At 33.3% G+C, this 21,790-nt stretch overlaps 1 protein-coding gene across 2 annotated transcripts in view; it reads right to left on the bottom strand.

Annotated features, from left to right (window-relative positions):
- Positions 1–19,963, bottom strand: part of LOC126827722 (uncharacterized) — a 32,405-nt gene extending 12,442 nt beyond the window's left edge. Inside the window, exon 1 of one of the 2 annotated variants that reach the window (XM_050557213.2) lies at positions 19,810–19,963. In XM_050557213.2, coding sequence (XP_050413170.2) covers positions 19,810–19,812 — 3 coding nt within the window. In that variant the 5' untranslated portion in view covers positions 19,813–19,963. Of the gene's footprint in view, positions 1–12,593; positions 12,908–19,809 lie in introns of those variants that run through there. The other variant, XM_050557214.2, reaches the window with a different exon arrangement.
- Positions 19,964–21,790: the final 1,827 nt, after the last annotated feature.

Genomic DNA, 21,790 nt, shown 5'->3' with positions numbered 1-21,790 from the left:
AATAAAACAGATATATGGATTAGAATTTCTAAAATTCTGAAAGTTGTTTTTTTTTATTACTGAATATTGAAATATTGTTCATGTACATTTGTAATGCCTTAGAAGATTTAAATGGTAAAATCAGCATTTGGTCACACTACTGCCCACTGCTAATTAATGAGCTCTGGCTGCTCTGCCTGACAGCAAATTTTTCAAATATAGAGTTGAGTCATTAGTAAATATTTTTAGACCTACTTTAGTAATTGCAATCTAACAACTGTTAGTCAACTTTTAAAACCATTTATCACTGATTATTGGATATCTACCTGCTAATTAATTGTTTAAATACAAAAGTAACAGGAATTTTACCTTTTGTTTGTAAAAAAGAATTTCAAAAAAAGATCCGGTTATTCAAAAATCAATAAGGGTTGTTTTGACTATTAAAGAACGGTTTTCTGTACCCTGAGAATTCTCCATTGTGACAAATCTTTTAAGAACATTTATTAAACAAATACAACCCTACGACTGCAGGAAACATTACCACTTTGGTCTTTTACAATAAAGAAGCACATCAGATAAATTTTGAAAAAATTCAATCTTGTATTAATACCAAGCTATCTAAATTGTAAAATTTTGATCGATACAATGAAAAAATAAAATGCCAGCCAAGCACAATAATGATAGTCGACAATATTCATTTCGTTGTACAGCTTTCTTTTGTCAATTTATGAATGATTAACATTATGAATTATTAACAATAACATTTATAACATTGTTAAGGTGATCATAAAATCCATTTTTTTTGTCTCTAGACCTTTAGGACATCCAGTCACCACATGTAGCAACTACTTTAATACATATCCATCTTCAGAAAAATCTCTCCCAAATGTATTTTCAGTTTGATGGCAAATGGTTTTTTCATTATCTTTAAATTTGCATGTATAGCTTTCAGAGGTGGGAGGAATCCCTGCATCTGTTCACATCATGGCATTAATGAAAGACCTTCAGAACTTGAAGGCGACAATTGCAATTAAGTGACCAATTGGCACTGTTAAAATCTTTGTCCTTATCTGACTCCCCCTTGTCAAATATCATAAAGAACCGAAATACAAAAAACATTAGGCAATGCTGTAGGCTCTGTTTACAGTAAAATGGGCATTAAGCACGAACATAACAAGAAAAGTTCATATGTTTGTATTTGACAAACTTCCATCCGCAAGGTCTGGAAAAACTATTTGTATGACAACAAACAACTGGGGAACATATATAGATTTGTTGTAAAAATAGAACATAGCCTACTTTAATCACTCCAGTTTTGTTGATTATTGCCATAGATTGGAGGACATGGTCTTAAACATCTTGAACAAAGAAATTGTGATCTGCAGTTTTCAATATCTAGGAACCTGCCACACAATTGAAATTGTGTCAAAAATAACTCTCCCAAGTCCTTAAAATGGAGCTTTTAAGTTAAAATATTTATCTTAAACAAGTCTTAAAGCTGCATCTTTCAACAATATCTTATATTTCTAAACTCAATCCATGCTAAAATGTACATAAATTGATTATTTAACAATTAATTAAAGATACCTTGTCCCGAAAGTATTTATCGGCTGGTTATTGCCAATAAAAGTATGGTAAATTTGGTATGGAAAGTATAGACACCCAATCTTACTAGAAAAAGACTGGATTACCCGTAAAATACCCATGAGGCAAGTACTGGGCAAAAATATCAGTGACTGGCAACCCGACTGTTGTATGCAAGCTTATTGTGTGCTATCTTGACTGAGGGAGCGGTTGTTATATCTTGATCAAATGGTTAGGCGGTTTGGGGAACATTGAGGGCGTTAACGTACAAAAGACTCTGCAATTAAATAGCGGAAAAAGAAGTTGACAGAAAATAATTAAGAATTTACTTAGGCCACAATATGTATGATAAATGGACAGTAAGTAATGAAAAATACATTCTGAAAATAGACCCTCCCAATTCATTGTATACATTTGTTACATGTAAGTGATCCTGACAAAATTACATTACTTCCGGTGATAATGAAAATTCTAAATTAGTTTTATGAAATCATAAATGGCATAAGGCATCACATGGTGAAAATTTTATGTAAATCGAATAATAATTGCCACTTTTATAGAACAAAAACCTTGAAAAGTGACCTGTAGAAAATCGTCTATTTCTCTGCAACCGTACAAGTTAGAAACCATTTTTTGGTATCTGTATGATCGTGTGGGTTTAATCTATTTGTTGATTGGAATGAAATATCATAATTTTAAAAACAATACAAATCAGGCTCATTTGAATAAAATATCTGTTTTGAAGGCTAAAAATACAGTTTTTGCCAAAATGACGTTACTTCCGGTGACAGAAAAAGTGTTAAATTACTTGTATAAAATCGTAAATGGCATTAGGTATCACACACTGGAAATTTTATGAAAATCGAATAATAATTGACACTTTTATGGACCAAAAACCTTGAAAAGTTACCTGTTGAAAATCGTCTATTTCTCCGCAACTGAACAAGTTAGAAACCATTTTGTGATATCTATATGATCGTTTGGGTTCATTCTATTAGTTGATTGGAATCAAATATTAAAATTTTAAACAAATAACAAATAAGACTCATTTGAATAAATTACTGGTTTTGAAGGTTATAAATACAATTTTTGCCCAAATTACGTCATTTCCGGTAACATTGAAAATGTTAAATTGGTTTGATCTTGTTAAAATTGACATTACGCATCAAATGGTGTCACTTTTATGAAAATCGAATAATAATTGACTCTTATACGCAGTAATGACGGGTTTCACCGGAGCCCCGTTACCCTTGAACATATGTCACTTCCGGTACCGATGAAACCATTAAACAGGTTTCCATGTAAGCATTTCACACATCAAATAAAATGTACGCAGAAACAACCAGATCCGGCAATATCAATTCATTGTATACATGTGTTACATGTAAGTGATCCTGACAAAATTACATTACTTCCGGTGATAATGAAAATTCTAAATTAGTTTTATGAAATCATAAATGGCATAAGGCATCACATGGTGAAAATTTTATGTAAATCGAATAATAATTGCCACTTTTATAGAACAAAAACCTTGAAAAGTGACCTGTAGAAAATCGTCTATTTCTCTGCAACCGTACAAGTTAGAAACCATTTTTTGGTATCTGTATGATCGTGTGGGTTTAATCTATTTGTTGATTGGAATGAAATATCATAATTTTAGAAAACAATACAAATCAGACTCATTTGAATAAAATATCTGTTTTGAAGGCTAAAAATACAGTTTTTGCCAAAATGACGTTACTTCCGGTGACAGAAAAAGTGTTAAATTACTTGTATAAAATCGTAAATGGCATTAGGTATCACACACTGGAAATTTTATGAAAATCGAATAATAATGGACACTTTTATGGACCAAAAACCTTGAAAAGTTACCTGTTGAAAATCGTCTATTTCTCCGCAACTGAACAAGTTAGAAACCATTTTGTGATATCTATATGATCGTTTGGGTTCATTCTATTAGTTGATTGGAATCAAATATTAAAATTTTAAACAAATAACAAATAAGACTTTTTTTGAATAAATTACTGGTTTTGAAGGTTATAAATACAATTTTTGCCCAAATTACGTCATTTCCGGTAACATTGAAAATGTTAAATTGGTTTGATCTTGTTAAAATTGACATTACGCATCAAATGGTGTCACTTTTATGAAAATCGAATAATAATTGACTCTTATACAGGCAAACTAGCGTAAAAAGTGACTCATACAAAATTGCCCATTTCTCGGCAACTGTTCATATTACAAATTAATTTTCACATACATTCTCTTCGTATGGATTATTGCTACTAGTTTATGAAAGTTGCGAAGAAATATTTTAAAATATGAAAAGCCTGAATGGGTTGTGAATAGCTCATTTTTTCACCTTTTTTCACCTTTAAATCGAAATAATCCGAAAACGAAATAAAAATTAAAAAAACTGAGCGCGATGATTTCTGCGCATTTACAGGGCAAACCCTTTCAGTCATACCAGATTTGAAAAAAATAATATTTGCTTTCAAAAAGTGGTACCGAACTCTCAAAATTGCAGTTTTTGCTAAATTTATGTTACTTCCGTTGCCGAGAGGAAAATGTAACGGTAACTAAAAAAAATGATATTTTGGACCGCGGAACATATGAACTTTGTTTTATACACATCGAACAATAAATGATTAATCCAGTACTGAAAAACTGAATTAGCCAATGGGGGCCAAGGAAAAATACGGTGACAAACATTTTTATCAAATCAGATGACCCTTTAAACCCTTGGTAAAATACCACATAAAAATATTCATTAATAAACAAGCCAACAGTGAGGCTGATGTCCCCCGCCGAAATTGCAAAATAAATAGATGACACATATTAATTAATCGCACATTTATTTTTTTCACTAAGTTTCATCACTCTCTATCAGATAGAATCAAGATTATCTTGTCCCAAACCATCGACAAATGAAATCGATTAGCTCTGCTTAGCTTCAGCTCGAAATGTTAATTATTGAACTCAGTCAAGACATTCACCTAATGAACATCTACATATACATCAAGTTTAAACATTCACCTAATAGACACCTATGCCAAGTTTGAACATTCTACCTCAATTAGAAGGAGAGTTATTGTGTTCCAAAGTTTCTACCAATCAAATTGCTTATCACTCTGCTTACCCTCAGCAAAAAATGTTCATTATCGAACTTAGTTAAGGTATTCATATAATAAATCTATACACCAAGTTTCATCAATCTCACTTAATTAGAACTAAAGTTATCGTGTCCCAAAGCATCAACCAATCAAATTGCTTATCTCTGCTTACCCTAAGCGGAAAATGCTCATCTTCGAACTCCATCAAGGCATTGACCTAATCAACACATACACCAAGTCTGAACATTCTAGCTCAATTAGGAAGAGAGTTATCGTGCCCCAAAGTATCAACCAATCAAATTGCTTATCTCTGCTTACCCTAAGCGGAAAATGCTCATCTTCGAACTCCATCAAGGCATTGACCTAATAAACACATACACCAAGTTTGAACATTCTAGCTCAATTAAAAGTTATCGTGTCCCAAAGCATCAACCAATCAAATTGCTTATCTCTGCTTACCCTAAGCGGAAAATGCTCATCTTCGAACTCCATCAAGGCATTGACCTAATCAACACATACACCAAGTTTGAACATTCTAGCCCAATTAGGAAGAGAGTTATCGTGTCCCAAAGCATCAACCAATCAAATTGCTTATCTCTGCTTACCCTAAGCGGAAAATGCTCATCTTCGAACTCCATCAAGGCATTGACCTAATAAACACTTACACTAAGTTTGAACATTCTAGCTCAATTAGGAAGAGAGTTATTGTGTCCCAAAAAGTGTGACGGACAGACAGACGGACAGACAGACGGACAGACAGACAGACAGACGGACGAACCCATTTTAATAGTCCCCTGCTTTCTTCGAAAGGCGGGGGACAAAAAGTTTTTCGTAAAAATTTAAATGTTCAAAATTTGGCGCCTAATATCTCCGAAGATTCGTCGAAAATAAAAAATCCAAAGAACCTTAGCTATGTGCCTTGTCTCTGGCTATGTCAAAATGTATCAAATATTACAATCCGACAATTATTGATAACATTACGGCAAAATATCGAAAAACGACAACTTCGGTGATTTCGGACATTTCGCATTGTCCCGAAACGTTGGAAATAGCTTTAAAATTTAAGTCAAACCCACTTTCCCAGTAAAACCGAAGACATCGAATCGATCTGACAAGTAGTTTCTGAGATATGCTCAAATGGAAAAATAATAATAATAAGAATAATAATCCGAACAAAAACAATAGTGTTTCACACTGGCTACGCAGTGTGAAACCCTAATAAATATTATCAGATATCTCATGCATTACTGGTTTTAAAGACCTGGAAAAGATGCTGTTTTAAGGTTATTAAAAATCCACTTAGTGTCCCTTGACACTATAAGTCATACAGGCATGTAAGTAAAGATTAAAACCATCATGGTTTTTACTAAAGTTATAGATACAACAATGTATGAGTGTGTACTGTACTGTAATGTTACACATACATGTACATTTATCTGGATTGATGTACAAGCTTAACCTTCATTTAATTGTACCACATTATACCTCTAAAGAAGGGGATCACGTGGCTAAGTGGATAAGACGCTGGCTCGCTAGCCTGGAGGTCGGGTGTTCGATCCCTGCATTGGCCGAGAAAGTTCATCCAGATTTTCCGGCGTGGTCCTCCTTGGTCAGTGATGCAGGAAGGAGGAGTTAACAAGGAAAGCTGTCTAGTCGTTCGGATGGTACGAAAAACCTAGGTCCTGTGTACACATTTGCGTGCACGTAAAAGATCAATTGGCAGTTGGAATTCGATATAAGAGTAGGCCGTAGTGCCGCTGTCCGGGCAAAATTTCCCTCATAGCACACTGTATGGCGTATGCCCGTCTTCATTAGCCCAGTTCGGAGCAAAACAGTAGGACGTTAAACCCCATTTCATTACCTCTTTTCGACTTACTTTTATTAGTAGTTTGAAAGGAAACAAGTTAAATGGGAGATATAACCTTGAAATTTTTCTTGGGTGAATCCACAATTACACTGTGATCCTAATAACAGACAAATTATTTTACTCTATTGCTCATATCAAATTATCCCATCCTTAGAACCTTATTAAATGGATCAATAAGTATCTATACTAGGATAAAAGCCAGTAGATGCCATTCCTCCCCACATACAGGTAAGACTGCTATAATCAATAGGCGTTCAGTGTAATCAGAGACCGAGAGAAATGGTAATTAACTCAACAAACACTGGGGCATTTCAGGACCAAACGAGTATATCTTTATTTCAATAATTCCCCTGTGCACAAATGACTTCCCCTGTGAGAGAAAAACCAGAGAATCCACAAGGAGTAAACGTAAAAACAGAAGAGCACACAGAAATGTCACTGTCGTGTCAAAATTCATCCTACAATTCCTTGCAGAAGCTTGAACCATAGAAATAAAATTACATGTCTGTTCCAAAACAATTAAAGTATTGTGTTGAGGAGACATCAAACCCCATTCCATCATTTTAAATGCATTTGCAATGCATGCTACGTCAACCAAGACAGTTTTTTATCAAATGTACTTGTAGTAAACCCTTCCCAAAACATCAATATGAAGAACTCTTTTCAAAAAACATGACAAATACCATCTAAACTTCCTTTTTTTTCAAAACCATTTTATATTCTTTTAAAAGGAAAAACGATATGTTTTCAACTCCCTGACATATTATTTAATCAATATGTCTTTGGTATTTTGAAATCTGACTGTTTTTAATACAATAGTAGCCAGTTTCTAAGTGTTTCGCAACAGCTCCTTATATAATTTAGACTGAACTTTGAACATCCAAGTGGGGTTGGATGGCTGAATGGTTAGCGTTCGCGCGCTGTATCATAAAGTCTGTCATTGAGTCGACTGGCGTTGTTTCGAATCCCCGGTTGTACGTGGCAAGGAGTAGTGTCGCCTGTCCAACCTCGTGGGTTTTCTCCGGGTCCTCCGGCTTCCTCCCACTGCTAAAGACCCCTACGCGCAAGCGAATTATGTAAATAAAATTAAACCAAATGTTAGTCCCGAAATGACCTAGTTTGTGTCGAGTGGACGTTAAACCCCATTTCTCTCTCTCTCTCTCTCTCTCTCTCTCTCTTGAACATCCAAATGATTGAATTACCTAAATTCAATTGACTGAAAAACAACTTCTTATGGCAAACACACAATCAAAGATGAAATAGCTGAATCTAACAAGAGAGGCAACTTTTCACCAACCATGATCTTTACTGCCCCAATTCCATAAAATACCTCTGAGTGACATAGCTGGTATGTATATTGACAAAAAGGATTTTAAGTTGCCGCCATCTGCTTTTGAGATACATACAAACAGAAAATTGGGCCAGTGATTACATTAAGGTCAACCAACCGTGATAACCTCTATTGTGACCTCAGCTAAATTAAATAATCAGTCACATGATCCAGTTATCTTACAAACAAGATACATTTTAGGTTATAAGGTTACAATCTATCTTGGCTATAATAAAATTATCTATTATTCAGATCAAGACAGATTTTAGATCACAGTACATTGTACCTTCAACCAACTGATAAAACATACATCATCTTCAATCAACACAGAATGATTTGCAGACTAAAAACAAAATCTTAAACAGACATTATGCAAGAGCTAAAACTGCCTATTGCAGGTCTTTCTTTAGGTCTTAAATATTATATAAATTATTAATTAGACATTAATTAACTTTACCAAGACCATAATCAACTCTGAATGCTCCGATATTTAGTAGATCTGAATATGATTTGTGGTTGATGAAATAACCATAAAGATAGATAATCGAGACTGTTCTTTTATCGTAACAATGGTAGCAATGACAATCAAGGCTCCAGTGTTATTGTATTGCTGATGTCTGGGCTCAGAGTGAAGTATTTGACTGAAATTTTCAACATATTCCATTTTCATTATCTAATAATGTATATCTAATCTTACCCAAAGCCCCCTTTAAACAATATTTACATTACAATGATACTGAAAGTTTGTAACCTGTGTCTATAACCAACCCACTGCCCAACAACCTTAGTCAGTTCAACATTTCACAGACACTGAAGATAACATTCAGACTTTTTCTCTGGGTAAGAATGATAGCATAAAATCATGAATCTGTCAATAATTATTGAGCATTGAATGTATCATGCGTTTATATAAGTAAATAAATAGGAATTTTTCATTGTAGTCTATTTATACATGGTATCAACACATGGTAGAAACCAAAGAATTTATTGGTCAAATAAAATATCAACCTGTTTGCAATAACATGAATAAAGGTAATCACCAGTTATATATTAAATTGTGTGCTATGATCGTAACAAGTAGAGAACCGGTAAACACAATCTGAATACCATGGTTGAAACACATTGGGAGTATACATGTACTGTACTGGAAAGCTGTATGCCATAGTATTGATCTATTTTTCCCATTCCCTTTACCAAGAACAACTGCAGTACAGTAGCTCATTTAATCTTTTTTCAATCCTGATTTTAAAATGAATAATTTATTTTATTTTGTACGTCTTTTTAGCAGCTGCAAGGAAGTAATCTAAGCAAACAGATAATTAATCAGTTCAGATCATGTATCGACTTAAAGGATAAGTGGCTTATGCCTGTCTTGTTATTTATTGTATTAAAATATCTTACGCATTTATTGGTAATTATTCTGTGCTGAAGGAAACAACTGATGTAACTGAAGCTTCACAAAAGCACACACAGGAATTAATTTTCAATCTTTTTCTTCAATTGCCTTAAAGCACCACATTTGAAAGAAAAACAACCCAATTGGTTTACAAAAAACAATTTGGCTCATGCTCTGAGACTGCAAGTCACAATAAACCTGCATTTATTTTTTTCTTAACCATTATTTTATACTAAAAGATATTTGAGATGAGAAAACCAGTTACTTATATTATTTAAAGATAGGTTCCCAGAAAAGTATTTATCAGGGGGTTATTTCCAATAAAAGTATGGCAATTTTGGTATATATGGAAAGCAGAGATATCCAATCTTACTAGATTCCCCTAATCGACAGCCCGACGATTAGGAATACCTGCACGTGTGACGTCGAAGGTGTACAAGTTGATAAACGTTATGAAGAGTTAGACGTACAACACTTTCCGAGATAAAAATCACGGAAAAAGACGCCGGCATTGGATAATCCGAGAATTTAATTAGGATTCGATATTTGTAATAGTCAGCGATTAAAGACAACATCGTCTTGTGTATACAATGAATTCTCCTCTGACTTCGTCCCCGTGATACAAACATGACCTCTTTTGATCGATTTTTATAGCAGGGTATTCCTTGGCAATTACAATGTTTTGAGAAGGATTTGAAGGAAAACTATGATAAATTAATTAGTTTGAATATGTTTTTAGTCCAAATATATCATTAAATCATCCAGTTTGTACGGGGGAATGTATCTTTAACTGTTCCTATTTGAAAGGATTCACAATATGTTTTATGTCTTTTTCTCAGAGGTGTCTTTTGCCACAGTTTCAATATGATCAATGTTGTTGACTGAGAAGTAAATCAAAACATTTTTGATAAATATAAAAGATCATTTGATTTGCACAGCAAAAGCAGGAGTAGAAGAAATAAGACAAGAAGGTACGGGGATATACTATCTCCGTGTTATTAGAATTAACAACCAAATACTACATGTATATAGGGTGCCCCGTGTAGCGAAAACTTTCCCTACAGAAAGATGAACTCGACACGGCAAATGTGCACGCTTCTGTGGCTTGTCTCGAAGTGGTTTCTAGCTAATCACGCAGTGAAAATAATACTCAGCACTAGAGTCTGAGTCTATAAATAGCGATCACACGTGCAATTCTCTAAACATCTATCAATCATTACTGCCGTAAAAAAATCTATTGTTGACGATTCTGAATAGCATTAATATTTAGCATTTTGGTTATTACAGCAGCTTTAGAAATTACGTTTGTTTTATTTTTTAAATTGCTTTATCATTAACTGTACCATTTGGAGCAGCATCTTTTGGTTTAGTACAAACAATATCTTTGAAACACTAGGGTTAGGCAAGAACATACTAGCAGTAGTTTTATTTTACTTTTACAAGGTTCTTAAAACCAGTGGTTGCCAGGCAGGATATGCCCACATTTTGCAAGAGATGGATATAGAACAAGCCAAAAACAAAAAAAATTTTTTGTACAATCAGGGGCCATAATCCAGAAAGTTATGGTCTGAAATGCACAAATACCAAAAGGGACTGAGATTTTTGGAATATAAAGATATGTTTTAGTTTCATCAAAACTGGATAAAAATTGTGACCTCTATTATTATTATTATTAACATTTATAGAGCGCTATCTTACACAAAACGTGTTCAGATGCGCTGTACAATACAATTCAATAAAATATGTAATAAAAATAAATATACATATAGGAAAACTAAATAAATCTATAGAAGTAAAACATAACATGGTAGCGCAGAATAAAATCTGATATCACAAATAGGTTTTAAAAGAATTATAAGTTAAAGGCTTTCTTAAACAAAAATGTTTTAAGAAGTGACTTAAAATAGAGTAAATTTGTGCAGCATCTTATATTAAAAGGTAAAGAATTCCATAATTTCGGTGCCTGGACGGTAAAAGATCGATCTCCAAAAGATAAAAGTCTTGCTGATTTATCTACAAGTAAAAAATGATCAGATGAAGAGCGCAGAGTGCGACTCGGTGTGTACATTTCTAAAAGTGAAGATAAATAAGAAGGTGACATATCATTCATACATTTAAATGTTAAAAGGAGGATTTTAAATTCAATTCTAAAAATAATCGGTAACCAATGGAGTTTCTGTAAAATAGGAGTAATATGGTCATTATAATTACTTCCGGTGATGAGCCTTGCTGCTGAATTTTGAACTCTAGAGGGTCCATAACCTTTGTATTACACACTTATACACAATTTGCGTACAAAAAAAGAGGGTCCATTTTGTCGGGCAGTTTCAATTCGATTTTCTCGAAATTCCAATTCTACCTTCATTATGATGGAATGGTGATATATCCGAACGGTTTTTAAATGCTGATGCGCCAATTGAGCCAAAAATGAAATATTTAGTTATGAAGAAAAATTTTATATTTCTTTTTTTATTTTAACACATTGTTTTCAATTAATATAATCACAAGTTCTTTTTAAATTAAATGCTGATGCGCCAATTGAGCCAAAAATGAAATATTTAGTTATGAAGAAAAATTTTATATTTTTTTTTTATTTTAACACATTGTTTTCAATTAATATAATCACAAGTTCTTTTTAAATTAAAAAAAAAATGGTTTAAATAAAAAAAGAAAGGGCAAAAGGAAATAAACTCGATTTCATGTTGAAATATATATTAATTTAAAAAAAAAGAAGATTTAACCAAAAAACCCCATAAGCTTATCTTTTAAATTACATGATGTAATTAATAAAAGCAGTTAAAATATCAATAAACACTCACACACAAGAATTTTTTTTTTATTATTGTATATTGTTAATAAAATTACATAAACATTCCTTTAATAAATGATAAATCTACATGTATACACTGTATGTTGTTGCAAATAGACTTCTATTCCATTAATATCCTACTCTACTGTATATATTATACAACAATACATATCCGTTACATACCTTTGTTATTATAATGTCCCTTTAACGTTTAAATGTCCCGGGCAAGTTTGCATGGTTCAAATAACTGAGCTGAGCAGATCCTAACTCTCATCTATTATAATAGATAACAACAAATACATTTCTTTTATCTAAGAAGATAAATAAATCTTCAATACAAGGCTCTAAACCATGTGTTTCCGGGTGTAACTGACTTACATGTAACAAAAACAAAACAAAAACTTGTGCAAACAAAGACCCGGTTTTAAAAAACTCTGTCAATCAATTAATGTTAATATCAACAAAATGAAAGTCTTAAAGAACTAAAAAGGTTTTAATGTAGAATTAACAATTACCAATCAAACTTTACGTCATTAAGGTGAAGAATTGGGTGAACAGTTACCTGCACAATAACCTGTGCAGCTCCACACAGTGCAACCTTAAGTCCCCAAAATCTCGATTACTGGCTCAGAATTTCTTTCATTCATACAGGATTGTAGGTCATCTATTTTTAGATAGGGGTCTTTGTGTTCAGATTCAGCTATGAACTCAACTCACAAGAAGATGAGGACTGCGTAGCTCTCACACTCACAGTAAACTTTTGGGGGGATCAAACACATGAAATCATCAGATTCCTTATTTACAGAACCAGCACCAGAATTATTCTGAATTTTCCTTTTTACAAAATATCTGTAGAAAAAAAAAGGAAATTTCTACCATCTTATTTCTGATATCTTAGTCCAGATATGAAATGAAATCCAAAGACCTATGGAATTACATCTAACCATATCTAACTACTGCAACTATTAAACTACATTGAAACAAAATTTCTTCAAAGTTTTCAAAGAATGTTTTCATAAGAAATCTAAAGATACATGTACATAAGTGATAATGATGCTCAATAATGAAATTCATAAATATTTTCCTTTAGTAGTTAGGCGCCTTGTGGCCAAGAAACAAGGACATTAAGTAAATATGTACTAAAATCCCAAACCATTTGTAGTTTGTTTTTGTTTTTTAACTCAACAAGTTATCTTCTCAAATCAGATTTGTGTAAAAAGTGAAAGCATTGACTTAATAATTAAATTAGACCTGTTAATTTGCATTGTGAAATAGTTAATTAGGTATCTGTCTAAATTCAAATGTTAGGTACACAAACAGAGCCAATGTTAGATATTATAACTGATTTTCTGTTCAACAGTGAATTTCAGCTTAACATTTCAAAGCGAAAAATTTTGTTTGATGATGGCACAGACTGTCCCATTACTACCATTAATTGGAATAACACATCAAACCACCACTTTTTTTCAAAACATAATAGATTTAGCTTCATTGTTACATGATAGCATAGACTGTCCTATTACTACCAGTAATTGCAATAACACATCAAATCACCACTTTTTTTCAAAATATAAGAGATTTAGCCTCATTGTTACAAGTTCTGAAAGTAAATCTGTATTCATCTAAGTTGTCCAAGCAGTCAACAAGGGGTGTCGCATATTTATTTTTACGTTGGTAAGGAAAACATTTACGACACACTAAATAAAATCTAATTAAGAGTAACAACCCATTAAGTAATTATCAGAAATCATTAGAATTTGTTTGGCGTCTAGTTCTGCCACATGACCATAAATACTGTGCATAAATTTAAGTCAAATACTGTGTATTAATTTAAAGTCAATCAGATATTAACTTTAGCCGCTAGGGCATCCACAACATATTTCAAAGTGATCAAGGGCCATAACTCTGAAAGGAATTATTGGAAATCGTAAATCAACAGGTGTTTTCGTCTCATGATCATAAACACTGTGTAGAAATTTAAAGTCAATTGGATATTAACTTTAACCTCTCGAGCGTCCACAAGTTTTTTTAAAGTGATCAAGGGCCATAACTCTGCCAATAAATATAGGAAATTATTGAAAATCAATAGGCTTCTTCGTCTCATGACCTTAAAGTTAAACACTGTAGAAATTTAAAGTCAATGTGGCTGTATAAAACGTATAATTATTTTCTATCGTGGGTGGACGTATGTGGTATTGAGTAAGTTCTGTGATCTCTGAGCTAAAATAAATCTGTTGTCACAATGTCCATGATAATTGTCAACACTTAGCCAGAATGAAATCTCCAAACATGAGTATAAAAATACTCTCAAGACAACTTAATGCTGTATTTTTCTTTTGCAAAATATGGAAGGTAATTGCCTCCAGTGAAAACCATGCAACTTCATGTATTTATGACAGCTTAGACTTACAAAATAAAATAAATGTCCTGCAGAAATCTAATACCTGGGAAAATTTATTACAAACCATGATAAAAAAAATCAATATTAAAAGAATCCTTTAATATAGAGTGCTGTCATTAGACTAAAATAAAAAAAAAGATGCTATGGAAAATACAGTATTCATTTATTATGAAAACAAAGTTATAACAACAGAAGCCATTAATAAATGGACAACATGGAAAAGAGAAGCGCTGTCCAACATATAAACTTTTGCCCTTGCAACAATGCTACACCCTATTCTTATTTTAATTTCAAATTAGTCTCTGAAAAGATTTACCGCTAATGCAATTGATGTAACTTACTAGTGTTAGCATGATTTACTGATACTTCAATGTTCACATCCAATCAACCATTATTCATACATGTAACATAGAACTAAAGTCACCTGCTTCATTATACAAAATATATACCAGCAACTATCATATGGAATGAATGTAAAAAAAACATATTTTCAATATCGCTAAAATCAAACCAAAAGTTGATTTTGTAAACTTATTCACCGATCAATGCAGAAACTCATAATCTTTAATTAAAAAACTTCAAAAAGTTATTTACATCAAAATGATTTTACTTATGGAAATTTTGAATTTATGACACTTCAAACTCAATCTTACGCTAAGCTTTTAAAAAAAATCTATTACGTAATTGCAACATAAAAATAACTTCAAGTGCTCTTCAATGCATTGAACAGGAAGTACAAAAGGGTTCTGAAAAAGTTATTTATATTCAAAATTCAATACATGTAGGCGTAATAGCCCAGAGTTGGAGGTATTGTACAGTATCTTCTCAAAATGTGACCGAAAATGCTTTATGGACAATAATGCAAGACTTTTCAACCAAAGTGAAATATAGGGAAATATCCATAAATTTGGCAACAATTTTAGAGCCCTCTCAAACATAAAGGTTGCAATCACCAGTCTTGCAGGTTGGTCCTGGTTAAATCATAGCTACATTTAAATAGTTAGATAAATAGCTGACAGTTCTCGCTATAATAGTTAAATGATTGAAAATGAAAAGAGAATATTTTGAACATTTCAGTCAAATTACTTCACTCTGAGCCAAGAAATCAGCGATATAATTATAGGCTAGCCTTGACTGTCATTAATACTGTTATTAGTTTCTAATCAATTCCATGACTGCGACGAATTAACTTCTTACTAAATGTAGTAATAATAGCTGGAAAAATCACTAGAACAGTGCAGGTCAGTCTGGATCTCAGTGATATTGTAGGAGCAAGAAGGAAGCAATCCTTCGAAAATAATCCCAAAATAAAATTCCCTACCAACACACTGACAAGACTGTGTAGAACTTAGAAGGTATAAAAGTATATATTCCAGAACACGTTTCCAGCACCAGTCCTTGAACAACTGGAACGCGCCCTGGAATAAATACTTTTAGACCTTCTACATAGTCTTGTCAGTGTGTTGCTATTGGATTTTATTTTTGGATTAATTTATAATTAATGGGCAAAACCAAAAAAGAATCTGTTCATTTGCCCATGCCTCAGCATATTTGGTCCGACCGGGAACTGTCATGGATTATCACACATACATTGTCCAATCATTAAAAGAACATCTTTCATTGGTGAATGTTTATATCTCAAATTCACAAACAAACTGTCGGACTTAACAATTCATCGGCACCAGACACTTAAAAATATTTTGCATTCACAAACAGGTGATTAATCATACACTAAATCATCGGCTCCAGTCACTCAAGGATATTTTCAATTCACTAACGTCGGCTTAATACAAAATCATCGGCATCAGTCATTCAAAGATATTTCAATTTCACAAACAGAATGCCAGTCTTACTAAATCATTGTCACCAGTCACTCAAAAGATATTTCAAATTTGGACACGACTGTGTAGGTCTTATTAAATCATCAGCACCAATCACTTAAAGATATCTCAAATTCAGATACGACTGTCAGTCTTATTAAATCATCGTCACCAGTCACTCAAAGATATTTCAAATCCATCAACAAATATCAACAAAAATAAGACTTGTCTGCAATATCACCTTGCCTATTTTAGGGTAATGACAATATAAATGACAACATAAAAAAATTAACTTATTAGGCCTATTCTGTTTCTATGAAACATGTAAATTAGTGGAAGTGATATAGCTGATGAAATTGATTGTTATATCCTGGTCCAGATATGTGCCACAAATCACCACTGACATCCTGATTTCTCAAAATTTTCTCAGAGAACCAGCAGGCCCCACTTAATACCCTGCATCCGACACTGTCAAAAGAATCACATTCCTAAATTTATTTTCATTCTGTGCTTCTTGTGTCAATATTAAATAATGACAGGCTGTCATCTAGCAAAATAAATAATATCAAAAAAAAAATCCAGTGATACTGATAGTCTGTTTAATCAAACAATGCCTGGAATCCACATACTTCACATGGGGTGACAACCATTATCAACAGATCCATGGTTTACCAATGGGCAGTCTCTTATCCCCCCTGATAGCAGAAATTTTCATGACGTCACTAGAAGAAGAAGCCATTCAAACCGCACCATTTCAACTCTTATTCTGGTCTCGCAAGGTCGATGACATATTTGTTATGATAAAAGAAGAAGATGATGCTGGCATCCTACTACATCATCTGTACAACCAAGTTCACCATGAAGAATGAAACCAGCAACAGCCTTCCTTTCCTAGATATACTAGTAACAAAAGAGGACTCCAAAATAATTACCTCAGTATACAGAAAGCCAACTCACACAGACTAGTATAATATTCATAACAAATCAAATCACCCTAACAGCACCAAAGCAGCCGTCATCGCCACCCTAACAAAAAGAGCTAAAAATATTTGTGACCCTGAACTCCTCCCCCACGAAGTACAACACGTTACAGACGTTTTCACCAAACACAACGGGTATCCGCTACAGATAAACATTATCAATGCCACACTATCCGACTTGCCAAAACCAGATAAACCCCCTATACGAGTGTTTATACCTTACCACGGAAAAATCTCCCACCAAATTAGAAGATTGTTAAAACAAGAAGCACATACAGAAACCACATATCTCAAAGGCAAGACAACCAAAGAATTAATAAAAGCAAATGGAAAGATAACCCCCACCAAATCCATCTCTCCAAAAGGGTGTGTTTATCAAGTAAGTTGCAGTTGTGGGGAATCATACATTGGAGAATCGAAAAGAACCCTAGACCTCAGAATTAAAGAACACATGTTGATCTGCCATTGCCGAACATCTTATTGAAAACCCATGCCACCGAGTGAACTGGACAAACGTTAAAGAGTTAGCAGTTAACTGCCACAACAAATGAAACTGAAGAACTCATGAAGCAATTAAAATACGCAGACGTGAACCAAAACTAAATAGGGACCCAGGAGTTTACATTCCAAGAGCGTATGATCGCATCATTAAAATGTAGTTCACATCGTTCCAGAACAATTCATAATGTAATTACAATATAATATTTTTATTGTTTTTAATTTTGTAAATTTTCTTAAATAATTTACATATATTTTTACTGCATCTTGTTTTTACTGTCTGGATCAATTTCTTATGGCTTCAGTTCACCTCTTAGATAATACCTGTTTTATTATTACTTTAATCTATAACTAATTACTGTATATATATATCATGTTTTTACTGTCAGGGCCTACTGCTCGTGGCTCATATACCTCTTTAATAATTGTTTGATCTTTTATCCTTGTTTTTATCTATACCAATTACAGTTGAAGAGCCCCGGGGAAAACAATCTAAGTCACTTTTTCAACGAACCCCAGTTAATGGCGCCATCTGGTAGCAAATTGTATAAGCTTTCTGTAGAACAATCAAATTTCAGGTAAAAACGATCGGAGTCACATCGAACCAAGGCCCTTCTGAAATGGCCTCCTGGACAAATACAAGTCCATGGTATTTATTTGACCTTAATTTGGCTAAAATGTGGAAGTTGGTTGTTGTACTGGTAATTATGATTCATATTAAACATCATTTTGAAGTTGTAATTAAACCCACTCGTTGTTCTGTTCGCATCAAGCATTCTCGTCCAAAAGTCTGTTTTGCCTTTTATGCGAAAAGACAAAAATGTTCTTCCCCTGGACTCTTCAGTTTATATCTCTCTATGTACACTTGTTTATCTAATGGCCTGGGGCAGTTGCTAATGCTTGCTGATTTTAAGCCCATTGGCGGGTTCGTACTGCTCTTGTATATATATATATATATATATATAAAACCATATTCTTTTCATTTTATTTATTTGTGTTATATGCTAGATAACGACTTCATTTTATTTATTTGTATTATATGCTAGATAATGACTTGTGAAATCTTGTTGAAATGTCGCAGTGAAATAAACCATAGTAATTGTTATCCATAAATATTGTGTTATTTGATACTGATCGTCTATATAATATGAGTTACCAATGCCATTTTAAGTTATGTTGACAAAGTTGAATGTAAAATATGTTTATTAGATTGATTTCTTATACCGTACTGCTAGCTAATTATCCTTGTGAGGCATCTTTTACTAATTCTTCCATCTGCAAAGCAAACCTTTTTTTAAGATTTAATTCAGCTTGAACTAAGTTAAACAGTTTGGTTAAACCGCTGCCTATTTTCATCATGTTTTGTGATGTCTGTCGAACAACCAAAACGTATTTTTTTTCATTTTCCAAATGGAACAGTGGATAACAAAATACATGCCAAAATCATTAATCTTTATATTTATTGCCTTGTTTGGTAAGCTAGAGAAAATTAATTATTGACCAAGTCCAAAACAAACCAAGGTCACCTGACCTCCATGTCATATGAGGTTAAACCAGGTTATTATTCCAGTGGAAAAAATACTAAAATTAGGTCAAGAATTGCAAAAAAACTTTTCGGACAAAATATTTAATTTAAAGCTAAAATTACTCCACCTACATGAACCAATTAGTGTCATGTATAATGACATGAGCAACGGCATTTATGAAGTTTTTCAGCTTATAAAACACAACCGTCCATGACCTACTTTTGAAACCCGACTTAGAATACGTAAAATTTGTCATCAAAAGTATAAATTACAGTACAAATGGTCAACATTTTTATTTTGCTTTGCACAGAATGTCTAGAAACCTACGTTCGTGGATGTTTTGTTGCATAATCTAACGCAAAACCGGTTTAATATGACATTTCCGCCTCTTCGTTGACGTTCTTGGCGCAGTTTTCCATCATCGCCAACGATTGCTGGACACATAAAAACAACGCCATGCGATAACTGCGTATTGCTGACCTATTTTATTTATTACAATTACCTACCATTTTACCCTCTTAAACGTGTAATTTCTTATTTTGTGATGACGAAGTTCATTCTAGCTTGATATTGTTGTTTTTCCATCGAATGGTTGGTCACATCTTCCAGCAAAATGGCGGCCATAAGCTTTTCCTTCTGAGAACATCCGGGTTTTTTCGATCGACTTGCATTCATTGACTCGTTCAGCGTAGGGTACAGACTGAGTGGATGGATTTGTGGAAAATAACCAGAAAACTCTGTTGACCAACAAAAATTTAGCCAAGGCATTACAAACAGCGTAAGAAGTAAACTGCAATATGATGTTGACATTATTTTGACTGCTGACGGCATATCTCAGTCTATATTTAGATCTTGTGTTTAGTTTGATAAACATAATAAGTTTGAAAAACAAGTTCAGATGGGCCGTTTCAGAGACATTCAGATCAGAGCCAGTGAACATTAAATATTGTTGATAATGAGAATTTTTTTAAACTTTTCAGTATCAATTAATTATATATATTTTACGTATTTTCACGATGCTATATATAGACATAGGCCTAAATAATTATTCTTTCTAATTAGATTATAATTATAGGCGGGCAATTTATAAACAGGGTTCATTCTAAAAAAAAAGAAATCGCCTTAGAAATGGATTGGGGAACCTTTTTATTCAGAATTAAAGATTCATTAATTCAGTCATAATAGGTTACATTTTCTTCATTTTAGGAGGTGGGGTGGCGTATATCATTTTAGAAAGGATTGGTAGCCAACTTGGTTTTATATACCCCAATGACCGAGTTTTTTTCAGATTATATACTGGACTATTGGTAGGCTATATAAAATGACCTTTGTATCTTCGATGATCATCACTATAACCACAGAAAAAGTCACCGCCACATGCTCACGTGGTCATAATGAAAACGAAAGGCTTTTTAATTCATTAAAAGGACTCATTTCAACTCTCGATGGTCAATCCGCCAGAAATGTCAGCAGGGTTTTTAAGACGTGTAATCCATACATTATGGATGTCCGGAAGCGATTAATTTTTCCAGTGTATATGATCCAGGTGCCAATAAGTGAAAACAACACCATGTAGTTACAATGCGGTTTTCAAGCATGTCCACCTCAACCAAAAACTTCTCGGCGACGGAGAGACACTTAAAATCCATCCCAGCAGAAGTAAAAATTGTCATATTTCTAACTTCTCTCAAAATGGTCAAAGTATTTATAGTGTTGACGAGGCATTAGACCCCATTCCATTCCGCTTGTAGAATTAATATGGATAATACACGTACATTAAAATTAATATCATGTCTATATCTAAATCGATAATAATGTGAGCTCAATATAAGTACATTATTTAACATATTTTCAATAATTTTATATGACATTTAATTTAATTTTACGGTTAATGCCTTCAGGGCCGTAACTAGCTCAGAGCAACAAGGGGGGCGGGAAGTGTTCTCAGGGGTGTAAAAATTGACGGACAATGTATATCTGTTGTTTGTATGGTCGACAATTTTTCACAGGGGGGAGGGGGGCGTCGCCTCTCTGCCCCCCCCCCCCCCACTAGTTACAAACCTGAATGCCTTAGTCTTAGTAGTAAGCTTATATGATTTTGAAATATATTAAATATTATGTAATCTCATATTTTTAAAATATTAGTGTCATTGTATAAGCGATAGTCATGGAACTTGGTTGAATATCTAGGAACAAGGTCAAGCGGTGATTGCTAGTCCGTAGAGGTTCAGATAGTACCGTACTTTGCGACCAGAACAAAGGCTTTTAAATCTCCCCACACAGAATTAACCAGATTTAAATGCCGGGATTTCTCCTTTTAAATATATATATATATATATATATATATATATATATATATAATCGACCGGCTGGTTTAGAACAAACCCTTGGGAGATATATAAAAAGAGGATATGTCCACTGAACTAGGTAATTTTTGGCTCTGGACTAAAGCTTGTCCTTCCAACACACCCACTCCAACCAACACCG

The sequence above is a fragment of the Patella vulgata genome, chromosome 7 (assembly GCF_932274485.2).
Source record: "Patella vulgata chromosome 7, xgPatVulg1.2, whole genome shotgun sequence".
In the NCBI taxonomy this organism is placed as follows: domain Eukaryota; kingdom Metazoa; phylum Mollusca; class Gastropoda; family Patellidae; genus Patella; species Patella vulgata.
This window is presented reverse-complemented; position numbering and strand designations above follow the sequence as displayed.